At 35.1% G+C, this 15284-nt stretch overlaps 1 protein-coding gene across 6 annotated transcripts in view; it reads right to left on the bottom strand.

Annotated features, from left to right (window-relative positions):
* Positions 1 to 15284, bottom strand: part of LOC145675577 (uncharacterized) — a 60428-nt gene that overhangs the window by 41476 nt on the left and 3668 nt on the right. For 4 of the 6 annotated variants that reach the window (XM_081746095.1, XM_081746096.1, XM_081746098.1 and 1 more), the window contains exon 2: positions 11704 to 11753. In XM_081746095.1, the coding sequence (XP_081602221.1) occupies positions 11704 to 11727 (24 nt within the window). In that variant the 5' untranslated portion in view covers positions 11728 to 11753. Of the gene's footprint in view, positions 1 to 5911; positions 5980 to 11703; positions 11754 to 15284 lie in introns of all 6 variants that reach the window. The other 2 variants (XM_081746097.1, XM_081746099.1) reach the window with 1 other exon arrangement.

Genomic DNA, 15284 nt, shown 5'->3' on the forward strand with positions numbered 1-15284 from the left:
ATTTTGAACAAATTTACAGGGACATTTCTCTGTAAAATTCAAAATCCAAATTTGAATTTGAATTTTTGAAGTGTTATTTTTTATTATACAGGTTTGTCCAATATAGTACAACTTGTAGAGCAATCTTTAAGCTTTCCAATGGTGTTTGTTTCATGTCTCTACTCTATATATTAACCATTTTATGATTATATTTAATAATCACTGTAACTGAAAAAAAATGCCCTTTTCGGCAACTTTTGAACACCCTATATGGAAATACTTTCAGGAAGAGAGGGATAATATTTGAAAGTTTTTCATTTCCCACTGTAATAAATCTGTGCATCAATTTTTACAAAAATCTAAGGTCGTCAGGTCAGATTTTGTCATTTCATTGGTTGATTTCACATGGAATGTCCCACCTGCATTTTCTGTCTGGGAATTCATAAATTGTACTCCGCGTCTTTGATGGCCCATTACTTGGCGGGAATTTTTTCGACAAAACAAAAAAATATAAGTCCCTTAAAAACATGTCTAGTTGCTATTAAAAAAAAAAGTTTCAACAATATCTGAGATGGTGATGGTACAATCCGCGGCAAAAAACCTGCAACATGATCATATAAGTTTATTGTGAAATGACGAAGTCTTTTGCTCCAAAATAAGTGTGCACGGGAGGCCGAGGTTTATCCTGGCGTGATTCGTTCCACTTAGACGTTATGTTCATTCCCTGTGCTGTTAGGCGTAGTTTCACAATAAACGTACATCCTCATGTTGCAGGTTTTTTGCCGCGAATTGTACATGCTCTGCCTGAATTAAAATAGAGGCGCCTTAATAGTTTTACAGCACAGTTAGTTTCTCTACTTAATTTCGTAAATACAGGCAACATACTAAATCAGAATTAGTAATATGCATACTTTAAGTCTAGTTTAATTTTATGGTTTAAATTTATAATCATATTTCTAGTTTCTACGAGCAGCATTAAGCAGTTTACATTTGGTTTTCACATATTCATGAATTCAGCACAAGCTATTGCATAGTCGATCTTCACACACAGAGTTCAACTTTAAACTTCTGTTCATATTATTATTAACTATTGTTCATGAAGCACTCACCAAACTGAAAAATCGTTCCGAAAAGCGTTACTAAGGGAACTGGTAACTGCATTGAATTAGTTCTAGCACGTTTGAAGCTCGGTGAGTATCTCGATTGGAAGTTGATGGTGGCCGAGGAGTATGATGAAGTTATTATGTCGCTAAGAAGTTAAAGATAACAACATAATATCCACCAAAACTCAAACAACCTGTCCCGCAATTTACCCTACTTCTAACCTTGCAACAAGACGTAAGAAAACTACGAGAGAAAACTAAAAGACTATTATGATAGAAGGAAGAGTAGACACAGAAGGGTTCTCAACCCCACCTTGAGAGCTTAAGCATCCACCAACTATCCACTATGCTTTAGAAAGAATAAAAGCTGAAGTAAGAATAAAGCTGACTGTTTCACATGTGCCAGCAAGTACTGAAGGTTTGAGAAGAGTAATGAGTAACAAATTTTTGCCTTTTTCCATTTATTTTTATAATATTTTTCTTAGAAAACTACCAATGCACAACATAAATCACACGAAAAAGTCACTTTACCTACCAAAAAAGTAACTTTTAGTGACAAATTTGAAAAAAAAAAAAAGTACCTTTTAGTGACCAACTTGAAAAAAGTAATTTTTAGTTAAAAAAAAAAAAAAAAAAAGTTACTCGCTATGAGCCCTGAGACATCCAAACCAAGGCAACGGCTGGACTTCTGATCACACCAAAACAGGACTTTCAGCGTTGTTTCCAGCAATGACAGAAGCGGTGGAACACATGTGTGTGTGTGTGTTCCCAAGAAGCTTATTTCGAAGGCAATTAAGTGAATACGTACCTATATTGTGCTAGTAAATAGTTAAAACGAAATTCCTGGAACTATTTGGCTGCCCCTTGCATATTACTAAAGTGAATAAAAGTAAACAGTGCGCACAGTCGATTCATTTAACAACACACAGGAGACAGAACAAACTTTGGTCTTCTGGTAAACTAGAAAACTACAGTGTTATTGTCGCATTCAATGGAGTTTGGACTCAAATAGCGCATTAAAGGTACAGCTAATTTGGTGTACTCTTCCACCATTATGTGGTTTAACAATCGTACATCTGTAGTGTATGAATATTTGCGCTAAATCAAAAAATGAACTTAAGCCCCCACATTTGTTTTGTCTGAAATAGTTGCTTTGTTTCTGTGATGAGTAAGGGAGCTTTAGTTTAAGAAGCCCAAAAAAAAAAAAAAAAAAAAAAAGTCGAAAACTTACTATGTCATATTTGTGTTGCGTGCAGTTCAACAATATTTTTTTTTCAGGATGTAAATTTGGATAAAGAAATTCAGTAAAAATAACCACTTTTATAAACCATTGACTGCAAAAGACTTATCGTAAGATTTATGTAGTGCTCGATGATGCGATGCTCAGTTTAACTTTTTTATTATTATTTTGGAGAAAACAAAAATTAACCGAGACACACAGCTTTTAGTAACTGGTGCTGTACCACAACTATTTCCATATTTGCCATCACATCTCACAATTCTTCAAAAAGAAAGGAAATAAACTGTCTGTGTTTTACTGAAACCAAATCTAAAACAAGATGAGTACAAATAGAGCAGCCCGTACTGAAGCTAGCGAACTTAATTTCCCAGCTTTAAATGTCAGAGGTCATGGTGTTACATGTCACAAGTCTACAGAGTATAGATTCAACCACAGCAATAAACGACTATCTAGCAATTAATCATCATTATCATAGGATTCTGCCATTATTGGCAGGTCACCTGCTGCAACTGAGAAGCTTCCATGCTCCATGGTCTTCCGCTAACCTCTTCGTCTTCATGTACAATTTTTCTGTTTTTATATCATCCATTAATTGTAGTCTCCTTCGCCCCTTCCTCTCTTTTCTGCAACCATATCCTCTGAAACGTCCCTCATGATACACTTCCTCCTTAGCCAATGTCCCAAGAAGTTTGTCTTCCTCTTAATAATATCTAGCATTGTTCTTTTTTTCCCATCTATTTCTAACACCATCTCATTCATTTTCCGCTCGATGCAACTAATTCTCTCCGTTCTTTTCCACATCCACATTTTGAAAGCTTCCACTCATTTCTCATCATTTTTGCATAGTGTCCACTTTCTGACCCAGACAGCACAATACCCCACACGAAGCATTTTATGAGTCTTTTTTGTCAATTCTTTATTCAAGGTCCCACAAAATAGAATTTTCTTCCTTCTAAAGGCATCTTTCGCCATTCCTATCCTTGCTTTTATTTCACGTCCACACTTCATATCATCGTTATTAACATTACACAGGTACTGAAAACTAGCCACCAGCAATTAAAGGAAAAATAAACCAGAATATTAAAAAAAAAAAAAAAAAAAAAAAAGTGCAATAGCGCGAGCTTGAACCATTTTACTTTCGCTCAAACTCGTATTTATTATTTGCTTACATATATCTAGGGCAACCCAAAAGCATAAAAAGCATAATGGCATTTTACACATATGGTTGGTACCTTGAACATGGTTGTGGTTGTCTAACGGTCCAGAAGAAACTAATTTTAAAAGCATAGTAAAACATAATTTTAGAAAATAAAGCATAAAGCATAATTTAAAATACATAGCACAATTCTTGAAAAACTCTGTTTAAGTGCAAGTTTCACATAGTGTATTAATATTTTTTAAAACCAGTATTTACAATACAAAATTTTTGAGAACATGACAATGCAACAATGAAAAGCTTATTTTTATTTCTGTAAACTTTTCGGTGTAATCCTTTGAAATGGAGAAAAGAAAAAAGGAAAAGAAGAAGAAAACTTCCCGCCAATAATGAATAAACAATAGTTTTCTTCGCGCAGTTATGAATGATGATTCGAAATGTATGTAGAAAAATTGCACAAGAACTTCACGCTATATTGTTATGTGTACCTCTTGAACTTGAGCACTTTCTGTGTTTTTATGGTGGCATCTTTTACTTTCCCTTTCTGTATATATGCACCTCTAAGGCGCATACAGAAAGAACTGGCTCGAGTAAAGCATCTCTTTACAGTGATTAAGTAGAAAGTTCATGAAATATGAAAGAAAGTGGTTGCATAAAATATTAATAAATAGATCAAGATGTTTAGAATATTTAATATAAATAGTATACATTATACAAGATTAATGTAAAACTGATTGAAATTAACAATAAGGCACAATAAAGCATAATTTGGAAAAAAATAAAGCATAATTAAACTAAAAATAAAGCATAATGTGGGTTGCTCTACATATATCTATCTATCTATCTATCTATATATATATATATATATATATATATATATCCATTATATCCAGTGGTGTATTTAGGGGGTGTATTCCGGGCTTAAGCCCCCGCCGAATTCTTACTTATTATAGTAAAGTATATGAAATATCTTGCAGAATTTTCACATTTTAGAAGAGTGTTTGTCTACAATTTTTTTTTTAAGTTAAGCCTCTTAGCCAACCGCTCCAATTATTAGCTCACGGCGCGGCGTAAGCATATGGGAGCTTATAATTTTACTCCAGAAGTACGAGGTGTGATTTAAAAATAACGGTGAATCATTTTACAAGAAACAAAGTGAAAAGCTGACATGGAATTTGATTTAATCTCCTTCAAAGTACTTTCCTTGGCTAGCAATGCACTTATCCCAACGTTGAATCAATGGCTGGAGGCTTCTCTTGGAAGAGCGTTCAGCTGCTCTGTCGTGGCCCTCTCAATGTCAGAAATGGTGTCAAAACATTTTCTCTTAAGCATGGCTTTAATTTTTGGGAAGACCCAGGAGACGCATGGTGCTAAATCTCGTCACTAAGGTGGATATGGACAGACAGGAATATTTTTTCAGCCAAAAACTCGCGGATCAAAAGCAATTTGTGGCACGGCACGTTTTCGTAATAGAGGAGGAAATTATTTGCCCATTTAATCAGCAGTTAAAATGCTTTTCACAGATCTGTGCTCTCCTAGTCATTCGTTTGTTCGAACGAATCATTTGTGCCACTTTTTGCACGTTTTCATCTGTCTTTGACGTCGAGGATGTCCTGATCGTTGCTTGTTTCCAACCAACGCCCTGCCACTTTTAAATCGCTCATATCGCTTGCAAACAGTCTTCAATGACACCACTTCATCGCCCTACATTGATTTTAAAATTTTGCGAGCCTCTTTGACACTTTTTCCCAGCTTAAAACAAAACTTAATGTTGACGCGCGACAGACACTCTTAACACGTCCTCACTGTTCTGCCTGTAGAAGCCAACTGATACATCACAATTAGTTTAAACTCAAAAACTGACTATCCCAAAGGTTCAGGCTATTGGGCTTTATATATATATATATATATCATGGTCTAAGGAATAAAGCTCGCTATATTTGATAGTCAAAGCTCGCTAGAGAGAGATTCGCCTCAGTATGAGGAACTGTTTCACAACTTTGCACGCCGGGAGCTTTCAAGTTCAATTCATGTCGACCTGTTAGTCATTTTAATTTCTTTTCATTCTGTGAGTCTAATTTGTAGAAAGGCTATTCTTAGTATTCAACATAAAATAAATTATTTTCCTGGAGTTGACACACTATCAGCTACGAACTGCACTGGATGAAACGTTTATGCCACGGTCTAATGATTTACAAGAAATGTTCTTTACTTTTACTTACTATGATACACCGCTTTTTGCTTATTTCACGAAGTAATGTCATATATATGGTTAGTGTAAAGAAAGCAAAATCATTAGTTTTGTTCATTGAGTTTAAGGTATATAATAAAGACACAGCCTTGTGATCTAGACATGAGACTTTCACCAGCACAGCATCCACATGCAACATGCACAAACACTTAAGCAAAAGCTGGATAATCAAGTTGTCTTACCCCGAATCTAGAAGACATTTTGGATCCAACTTTCTCTTTCAAATGGATTTCATTCACAATCAACAATTCTGAAAGATATGAAGGCCAGGAGATCTTTTTCAATGACAATTGTTAACCAGTAACAATTCAAATAATATTACAGGACTTCTGTGATCTGCACTTCATTGTACAAAAAATGTTTACAACATTTTAAACAAGTTCTAACTTAGCATTTCTTGTTTTACAAAAATCAGAGTCTTCAACAATATAAAATATGTATTTAATTGCATGCCAAATTACAGAATTTGGCACAAAACTATGGCTTTACATATAATCAATCATCCTTGGGTTTAGTTACCTAACAACATTATACAGGGCTGTTTAAAGATGGTTCCAATTCCATCCAAGATGGTTCCATATGTTACATTTGCAATTAAAACATATGTTCAGACTAGAACAAAATATTCTTCAAGTTCCTTATTATCTAGCTATAAACCCCGTACATTCACTGAATGTACACTCATGTCCAAAATGATTGTCGCATATCTAGAACTGTCTTCATGTAAGAATATAATTTGATAATGATTTTGCAGGATACTTTTAATACTGATACTACGTGTATAATCGGGAATTGTATATTTGTGCTAAATTTCATAGGAAAAGAATCATAAATACGAAAATTAGAATGAGTAAAACAAAATGTTGCTAAATGGACAAGTAAGTTTTATTTTCGTTTTATTGTTCTTATTTACTGCTCTTTTGATATGAAATTTGTCACATACATGTCTTTGCCTATTATACACAAACTAACATTGTAAGAAATACCGGGCGAATTCGTTATCAAATTATATTCCTACAACACATTTACAGACATGCGACAACAATTTTGGACATGAGTATATATTAGGAATTAAAAATTCCGCCCAAGTGGACAGAGAAAAATTAATAGCAGTAAGAGATAAATTAAAATTCATTTAGAAAAGGGTCATTTACAACAAAAGAAATTTTATGACCAAAGACATATAAACCCAGGGATCAAGTTTTCATACACTTCCCATCACGAAAGAGGGGTCAGGCAGAAACTTCCACGTCCAGCTACGAAGGACCGCCAAGAATTCTTTATTTATTAAACTCCAACTTATACAGAGTGGCTGGGTTGGCTGGTTTAAACCAATTGATTAAAAAAAAACTGGTTTAAACCAAAAAAAACGAAAAAATTCCGTAAAATTGTAACTATTCGTAAAGTCTTGATGAACACACATTTGTAGGTTATCACGTTTCACTCCCATATATTATTCGTACTATATTCAGACCTACATTCCCCATTCTTTACTCAAAGACATTATATTACAAAAGAATCATTTTTATGTAACTTTATGGATGTTTCTTTTGTGACTTTTTTTTTATAGTTTGTTATTATTGTTATGCAACCAAAGGAAAATTATAAACAATGTTTCGTTTTAATAATGTTTACTATTGATAAAATACATTGAAATGCCGTATTTTTTTTTGGGAGGGGGGTCATACAAACCCCCCGAGAGGCATTTATTGAAATAACAAGAATCTTTGGTAACTATTTATGTATATATGGGTCAGAGCCAAAATGGACTCAAATAATTCGTATCTTTATTCACTTTTCTTACTGATATGCAAAGTAAGTCGTTATATTTTTTTAACTTGGACTAATAAAAGTCGTAGTGAACTGACTTGGACTAAATTAGTTCTTCTGTACTCTGTGGTACTTTAAAATTGTCCATTTGTAATTCTGTATAATGGATCCACTCGTGCAATTGTTTATCTTTTTGTCCTTCTATACTAATGAGTCTTGACGATTATATTAACAAATATGTAAAGATCAGTCAACGTATTTTTATCAGGAGTCCTTCGTGAGTGAATCGACAGACGTACCGCATTTGTGGCCAATTAGTCCCGGTTTCGAGTTCAAATGGAGGACAATTTCTCTTGGATGTAAGCCGAGAAGCGGTTTGGATCCCGCTTTAAGCTTACTTCTGTCCATATGTGATATAAATACACAGAGCAAATTATTTAAACCAAAAAAAAAAAAAATATATATGGTTTAAACAAAAAAAAACGGGTTTAAACCAAAATAAAAACTGTTTTTTTGGTTTTTTCAATAAAAACCATGGTTTTTGCCAACCCTGCAGAGTGGAGTTACCACCGACATTCAAAAAGCGAATCCAAGATATTTCAGTAGACAGGATTAAACCATTCTTTACAGATTAAAAGAAGAAAAAAAAAGACAGAAACAAGCAAAGGAAAACAATAAATGTAGAGTACTCACCATCCTACATAAAACCGGTACGCCTCACGTACCGGTTAATCATCTCTAGTTAAATTGCTTGTAGGGTGACAACACTGTCTCGAAAGTTGGCTACAGTGCATTTTATTGGAAAGTTCAGTGCAGCAGTGTGTTTTTGTGTGAGTTATCGTGAGAAGCTCGTATTGCTGAGTTGTTGCAATGTGTTATGTGGTCTATCAGTGCATGTGGTAACAAGGAACATTTGTGACAGAAATGGGGCAGTTTGCATTAGAACAGCAAATTGATATTATGTGATTTTTATTTATGAAGCATACTGAAAGGCAAAGTTTATGCAGACATCCTCACACAACAGATGATCTTAAACGTAATATTACTAGAGATATTAACAACATTACGCTTGCAGAATTACAGCGTGTTGCTAGTATCGTCATCAAACGAGGTCAGCGATGCCTGGATGTCCATGGCCACCACTTCCAGCATCTAACTCTTTAACGTTACCATTATCTATTCATTGTTGCTGTTAAAGTGTTACTTGAATCTCGTGCCAGTTTTATGTGGGACACCCTGTATTATTGTCTCTTATTTAGGCTGAATCACTACAATCTATTACTGACCGAAAACTACAATCCTTTTCTTCCGCTTCAAGAGTCAACTATCTACGCAAGAACAAAACACAACAATTTGTCACTTCCTCGATTATTATTTCTTTCATGAGATTTCCATATTGTCACTGATATAATACTTTATAAACATTTACATAGGATGATTATAAAATCAGGATCATCATTACTTTATACACGTTGTAAAGAAAGTTAGACTGTTCATAAAACAAATTTGCAGTTTTTATTAAAATTACATGGGTGCATGAAAGGATTATTCAAATTAACAAAAAAATTGGCTACTTACCAATGAATCCTCCCTTGGAAAGTATAAATATTTTTAATACCTTTTGGAAAACCATGCTGGTTCCTTCTTCAGTGGCAAGGTAACAAGGATAAAAACGGAGAAAGGTGTAAAACAAGGAATAGATACCACTTAATAATCTGATTTACAGCTCTACTCTGCGCATTATAAACAATGTTGCGTAAAGATGGATTAAAGTCTAATACTTTCGTGTTATTTCTTGTTTTAGTTTTAAAATTTTTTTTGACCTATTCTTTTTAGTCATGTAAGATTCACTGTATTTCTCCAAAATTTTTAGATTGAAAGTGTTAGACTTAAATCCATCTTTACGTAGCATTGTTTACAATGCACAGAATAGAGCTCTAAATCAGATTATTAAGTGGTATGTGTTCCTTGTTTTACCCCTTTCATCTCCTATCCGTTTTTATCCTGTTACCTTGCCACTGAAAGCGGAATCAACTTGGCGTTCCCAAACGTATGGAAAATATTGAGGCTTCCCAAGGGAGGATTTTTCTTTTTTTAATTTGCAGTTCTTATCTTCATTTTAATTTCGATATTAATAATGACCTATTTGTGTCTGACTGTCCGTAAGGCTCGTTCTATTAGTGCGACTCCGCCAATTTGTAAAGACATATAATTTCCTTTGGAAAGGACAGTTTCGCCGGCGCCGGCGTCTGCACCTAATATACAGGACACACCTAATAACAACACTATTAGTAAACTAGTTTATATTTATTAACACTAATAATGGCATTCCAACCCGTTCTGAGGGAGATAATATCTTTTGGATCCTGCTTAGCAGGGAAGGCCTCATAGTGTCTCAATGTTCACCACAGTATTAATTTATTTATAGTGTACATAGTGTTTGGTGTTTAGCATATATAATGTGTCAGCGATATTCGCACACACTGTGTTAGAACACGATGATGCCTTGGGATTTTTTTTTTCTCAGTGTGGGGAGTGCAAGCATCTGTATACCCACACGTACTGCAACTCACATGTTTCCACTATAAAAACGTGTTTCTAAGATTATAAACAAACCGTGACAGAAGACAGGAGACTACACCTCCAACGAGAACAGAAAAGGATTCGGAGAACCACGAAAAAAGCCGACAAAACTTCCACAGGTCCTCCTTAAAAGAGAACAGTTATAAAAGAAGACGATGGAACCAAGAAGTACCAATGCTATAATTCACTTACTAAAATCTTCTAACGAGGCCGCCATGGGCTATGGACATATTCTTTAATACCTACTCCCGAGGATGCTATGTTCAATCCGAGATTAGCTGTCTTAATTGGTTTCTAAACTGGTAATGCATCAAGTATGTGTTATGCAATCCACATACTACAGGTGCCCTTTTGGTTGCCAAAATTAAAACTGGCAGGCAAAAGAAAATACCATAAAACAAGAAGCAGATACAATTTTTTTTTTTTTTTTTTTTGATGAAATTAAATATATTTGCCTTGCCTATGACCCCACAGAACATGTTCCTAACTAAAGTTTTAGATTACGTATAAATTAAGAATGATAAGCTCGTGCAACAGAATCTATTACACCTTCAGAACACTATTTGTCTGTTTTACTGAACATCACTGTAATAGCTCTACAAACAATTCGTTGGAACTGAAACACAGCATCAACTAAAATTATTAGGTTTTACGTACCATGATTATGCTGGCTAGGCTAAAGGAGACGGTGATGATGAGAGATGAAGGAAATGGTAGAATGAAGAAAGTGGGAGGAAACGGCAGTACTCTGAGAAAACCCACGTACTCGGTGTTTGTCAACCACCGGAAGCTGGGATCGAACCAAGGATCCCATGCAACAGAGGTGAGCGCTCTACCACTGAGCCACCGCAGCCCAACAGCATCAACAGTTTACTCTTATTTCTTTCGTATTGAGTGACCGATTTTCTTTTATTCTTGAATTTTTCCATCCTTTTTTCCCATTAGGAATAAAAAATAAATGTTTTCTTGTTTTTGGAAGAGAAATGTGGGATATGGTGCTGTCTCTTCGTTAACCCTAGGAGCACCAAGGTATTTTTGGGTTACATGAAACACCAACCTAAGGCCCACAACTTAAAGGTCATTATTTCTTACGGAAAATAATTTGTATTGTCTGATATGAACTTGGGATGTCTACGACATCATACATTTTTATTCTCATTATTACTAGGTTTCTAAGTACAGTGTTGCCAACTATATGTGTGTAATTGTTTAAGTTACCATTTTTATATTTACGTCAGTAACTATGACCTATTTATTTTCTTTGTTTCTATAGAAAAACTATCATACAGATCAACAGCAACTTAGTACAGGGTAGTATGTGTGCAAAGGCGGCTTCTAATCGCATTTCGGTGCTGGTATAGTAGAGTGGGATATGACTGAGACCACCGCGAACTATGTATCACGATTTGCGGATCAACAAGTTGGTCACCCCTGCTAAACATCCAACAGCAGTGTTGAACATTAATCACATTGTACAATACTGTCTCAACACGATGTGTTCTTGAGTTAATGGTCTGAAAACATCTCAACACGGCAATTACGCATTTTCACAAACATGAATTTTTAACTTCTAAATTCCCGTATTAACACTGCACACTACCTGATGCGTATCAATACTCACCCTATAAGTAAAGCGGGTCCTCATTCTCAGCCAGACTTAATCCTACCCATCTGTAACAAAAAATGTAAACCAGTAAACAATGAGTAAAACTGACCATGCATTCATCTCTGTATTACATATCAGTCACACAAACAGAAACTCGATACTGTAAGTACAGTAGACCCACAGTTATTTGAACCCAGACTCACCGAGTTCCGGCAGAAAAACGTAACGCAATGTGGTCAGTGAACTACTTTTTTAACAATCCGCCAAAGTATACCACTAAGGTATTAATAGAACATAAGCTGTCTCAGTATAAACCGATCTCTTCCACCTTCGTTATACAATGGCCTTGATATTCTCAATCTACACAGCTAGACATGACGAAATCAAAGTTGAGACACTGAATAAAATATATGTAAATAATAAATATATTTATGGGTGATTCCACGAAAAAGGGAAATTTTCTGTCACGGGCATTTCTTCAAACTACTACTAGAAAGAATCACCTCATTTTTATTTTGTTTGGTAGTAACCGTCACAAAGTAGGTATGCCATGTATAACAGTTTGCAAACATAACACGAAACATACGTAAAAAATTAATTATTACCCAATTTCTCAACACCGTGGGCTGTCACAGACTACAGTTGACTGATTTTAATCAATAAATTACAACTGAAGTCGCAAATCAAACATCGTTGAATGGTAATTAAATGGAAGAAAACACTTTAATGTTTCGGTTTTGTGGAAAGTAAACCTTTATAACGATTATTTTCCAAAGCTTGACTATGCTTCGTTTCTGTCACCTCTATTTCGTCTCAACTCCATGGCAATAGAAAAAATTATCATTGCTCTCAACAGATAGCATGGTCGTTCACATTGGCAACACCCACAAGAAGACAAGGCAGACATGTTTGACTGAAGAACAGAAAAAGGTGTGTGCATGTGTTAAAAGTTATAGGAAAAATATTTTTGTGTGTGGAAAGCAGGTGCGTATATTAATTGATACTCAACACCATGGTATTTATTACTGAATGTATTTGTATGGTATATACCTTCTTTCCCTTGAGGAACCTACGCCTTAACCTAGAAAATTCGTACACAATTACTCACATGTACTGGTTAAAAAGTGGGCCGGTAAAGATAAATTATATTCGATTTTCTCAACTCCATGTCCATCTGAAAACTAAGGAATCCACGGTGTTGAGACAAGTTCACGGAGTTGATAATCCTATAGTGTTTGTTATTCTCATGCTCTTCCAAATATTCGTTCTTTCAATATATTGATAAAAATAAAGCTCGTTTATGGCCTAGTGACTAGTATGCTCGCCTTTCGTGTGTGGTTCTGGGTTCGTTTCCCGGTGGAAGCTCAAAAATTAATGTTGTTTACTTCGCACAGTGAGGCAATTGAAAAACTCATTTGAGTAGAGATGTACTGAAACCTGATCGCGCAGACCATCGCAACGGTCGTAGGAGCCGACACGCTGACCACGTGTCATTCACACTCAAAGGCCGGCTGGTGGGTCCTAGCCCATTTAAGGAGTGTTTTGCGGAAGTTCAGATTTGGGGCTGTCAGGTAGCCGGAGGTAAAACTTCAGTCAATTCAAGATGGATGGTATCTGTTTTTTACCTATTGACGTCTCAATCTTATGATCAACTAATTGTTTTCTTTTCAGGGATTGTCGAAGAGTCTGAGGGCAATATACGGACAGTCAATTTTTTGACGCGGATCGGGAGGAATTTCTCCTGGCCTACTAAACCTGACGTTTAAAAAGCGTTGGCAGTTGTCATTCTGTGTGGCCTATAACTCCGACAGCCCTTCCCTGTTTCCTCAAGACATTTCCTTCATTGGAGTGGAAAATGAGGGCTACTTAACAGAACATCGAATTATCCAAAGAAAACAGAAATGATGAGTGACTTACATTGTCATTTAGTGTGCATTATACAGGGCGTTTCAAAACAATACCGACAACGTTTGGCAGGTGATTCCTGACACCAAGATAAGATAAAAAGTATAGACCAATCTGGGTGCACAAATGCTTCTTTTCGCAGTTATAGGCTGCCGAAAACATCAAAAAAAAAAAAAAAAAAAAATGAACTTTAAAGGTCCATAGCATAAAACTATGGGACCTACCGTAGTCGGGTCAGACTTTACTTAGGAATTAGTATTTGCGCTATCCAAATATCCATGGTTCAGAATCTTGCGATACTTCCACAACAACTTTTATAGAAGTAGTTGGTAGTACTTCAGATTATACGCCCGTAGCCAAACTCACTCTATAAAAATTGCTTCGTGAGTACCTCAGGATTCTGAAACATATTTTTGGATAGTGCACATATTAGTTCCTAAGTGAAGTCGTGACCTGACTACGGCAGGTCTCATAGTTTTGGAGCTATGGACCTTTAAAGTTCATTTTTTTTTTTTTTTTTTATGTTTTCGGCAGCCTATAACTCCGAAAGGAAGCATTTCTGCACCCAGTTGTCTATACTTTTTGTCTTATCTTGGTGTCAGGAATCAGCTCCCAAACGATGTGTGTATTGCTTTGAAACACCTTGTATATATACCAGATATACAAATACACTTACCAAATGTTGAAAAATATTGCACCTTCGACGTGTTGACTTGATCACACAGAGAAGGCAGACGGTTTACATAAGCTCAGAAACAAATGAAGTAGACAATACACAGGTTTAGTGACTACTTCGTCTGTTTCGTAAGCTTATGTGAAAAGTGTATCCTCTCCATATGATAGTCAACATATTGAAAGCGCAATATTTTTTCAATATTTGATAAGTGTATGTGTATTTCTTATTTTCTTATTTACGTCACACACACACACACACACACACACACACACACATATATATATATATATATATATATATATATATATATATATATATATATGTACTCCACTTTGGAACCTTCATTAGATATATTTTCATATGTTTGCAGTATTTTCTGGAGTATTTTTGTATAACAAATTACGTGTCATCTAGTTTGTTAGAATTTTATTCAACATAAGGAGAATAATTCTAACTTACAAAAACTATTGGAAAATTATTTCAATTTTTATGCAAATTATAAGCTTAATCACTTATAAACCAAAACTTATCACCCAGATGTATCACGTTTCTCAACTCCACAGCAATTTTCAACTCCGTGTTAACTAACCTCAACTCCGTGGGTGCTGAAAAGTTTATTATTTTTTATTTACTATACCAATAAGGATTCAGCTCAGCTGAACACCTAGTTAACATGTACTTAGTAATAGTAAGTGCATGTAATATTTTTATCGAAATAGGCGACCATCAACGGAACAAAAATTTTCCAAGTGAAAATTTCCCTTTTTCGTGGAATCACCCTTATATATATATATAATTATAAAATACAGCACACTGGTGTATTCTTATCACTGGGACAATCCTACACATATTGCAAAGAATTGTAACTACTCGTATACAGGGTGTTACAAAATTTAGGAACAGATTCCTCACATGAAAATAAGAAAGAAAAAAAAAGTTCATATGGACCTGTGGTCGGAAGTGCATAGTTTCGTAGTTACAGGGTGCCAAAAACGTGAAAATATAAACTTTAAAG

The sequence above is a fragment of the Thermobia domestica genome, chromosome 18, assembly GCF_964235325.1.
Source record: "Thermobia domestica chromosome 18, izTheDome1.hap1.1, whole genome shotgun sequence".
Lineage (NCBI taxonomy): Eukaryota > Metazoa > Arthropoda > Insecta > Zygentoma > Lepismatidae > Thermobia > Thermobia domestica.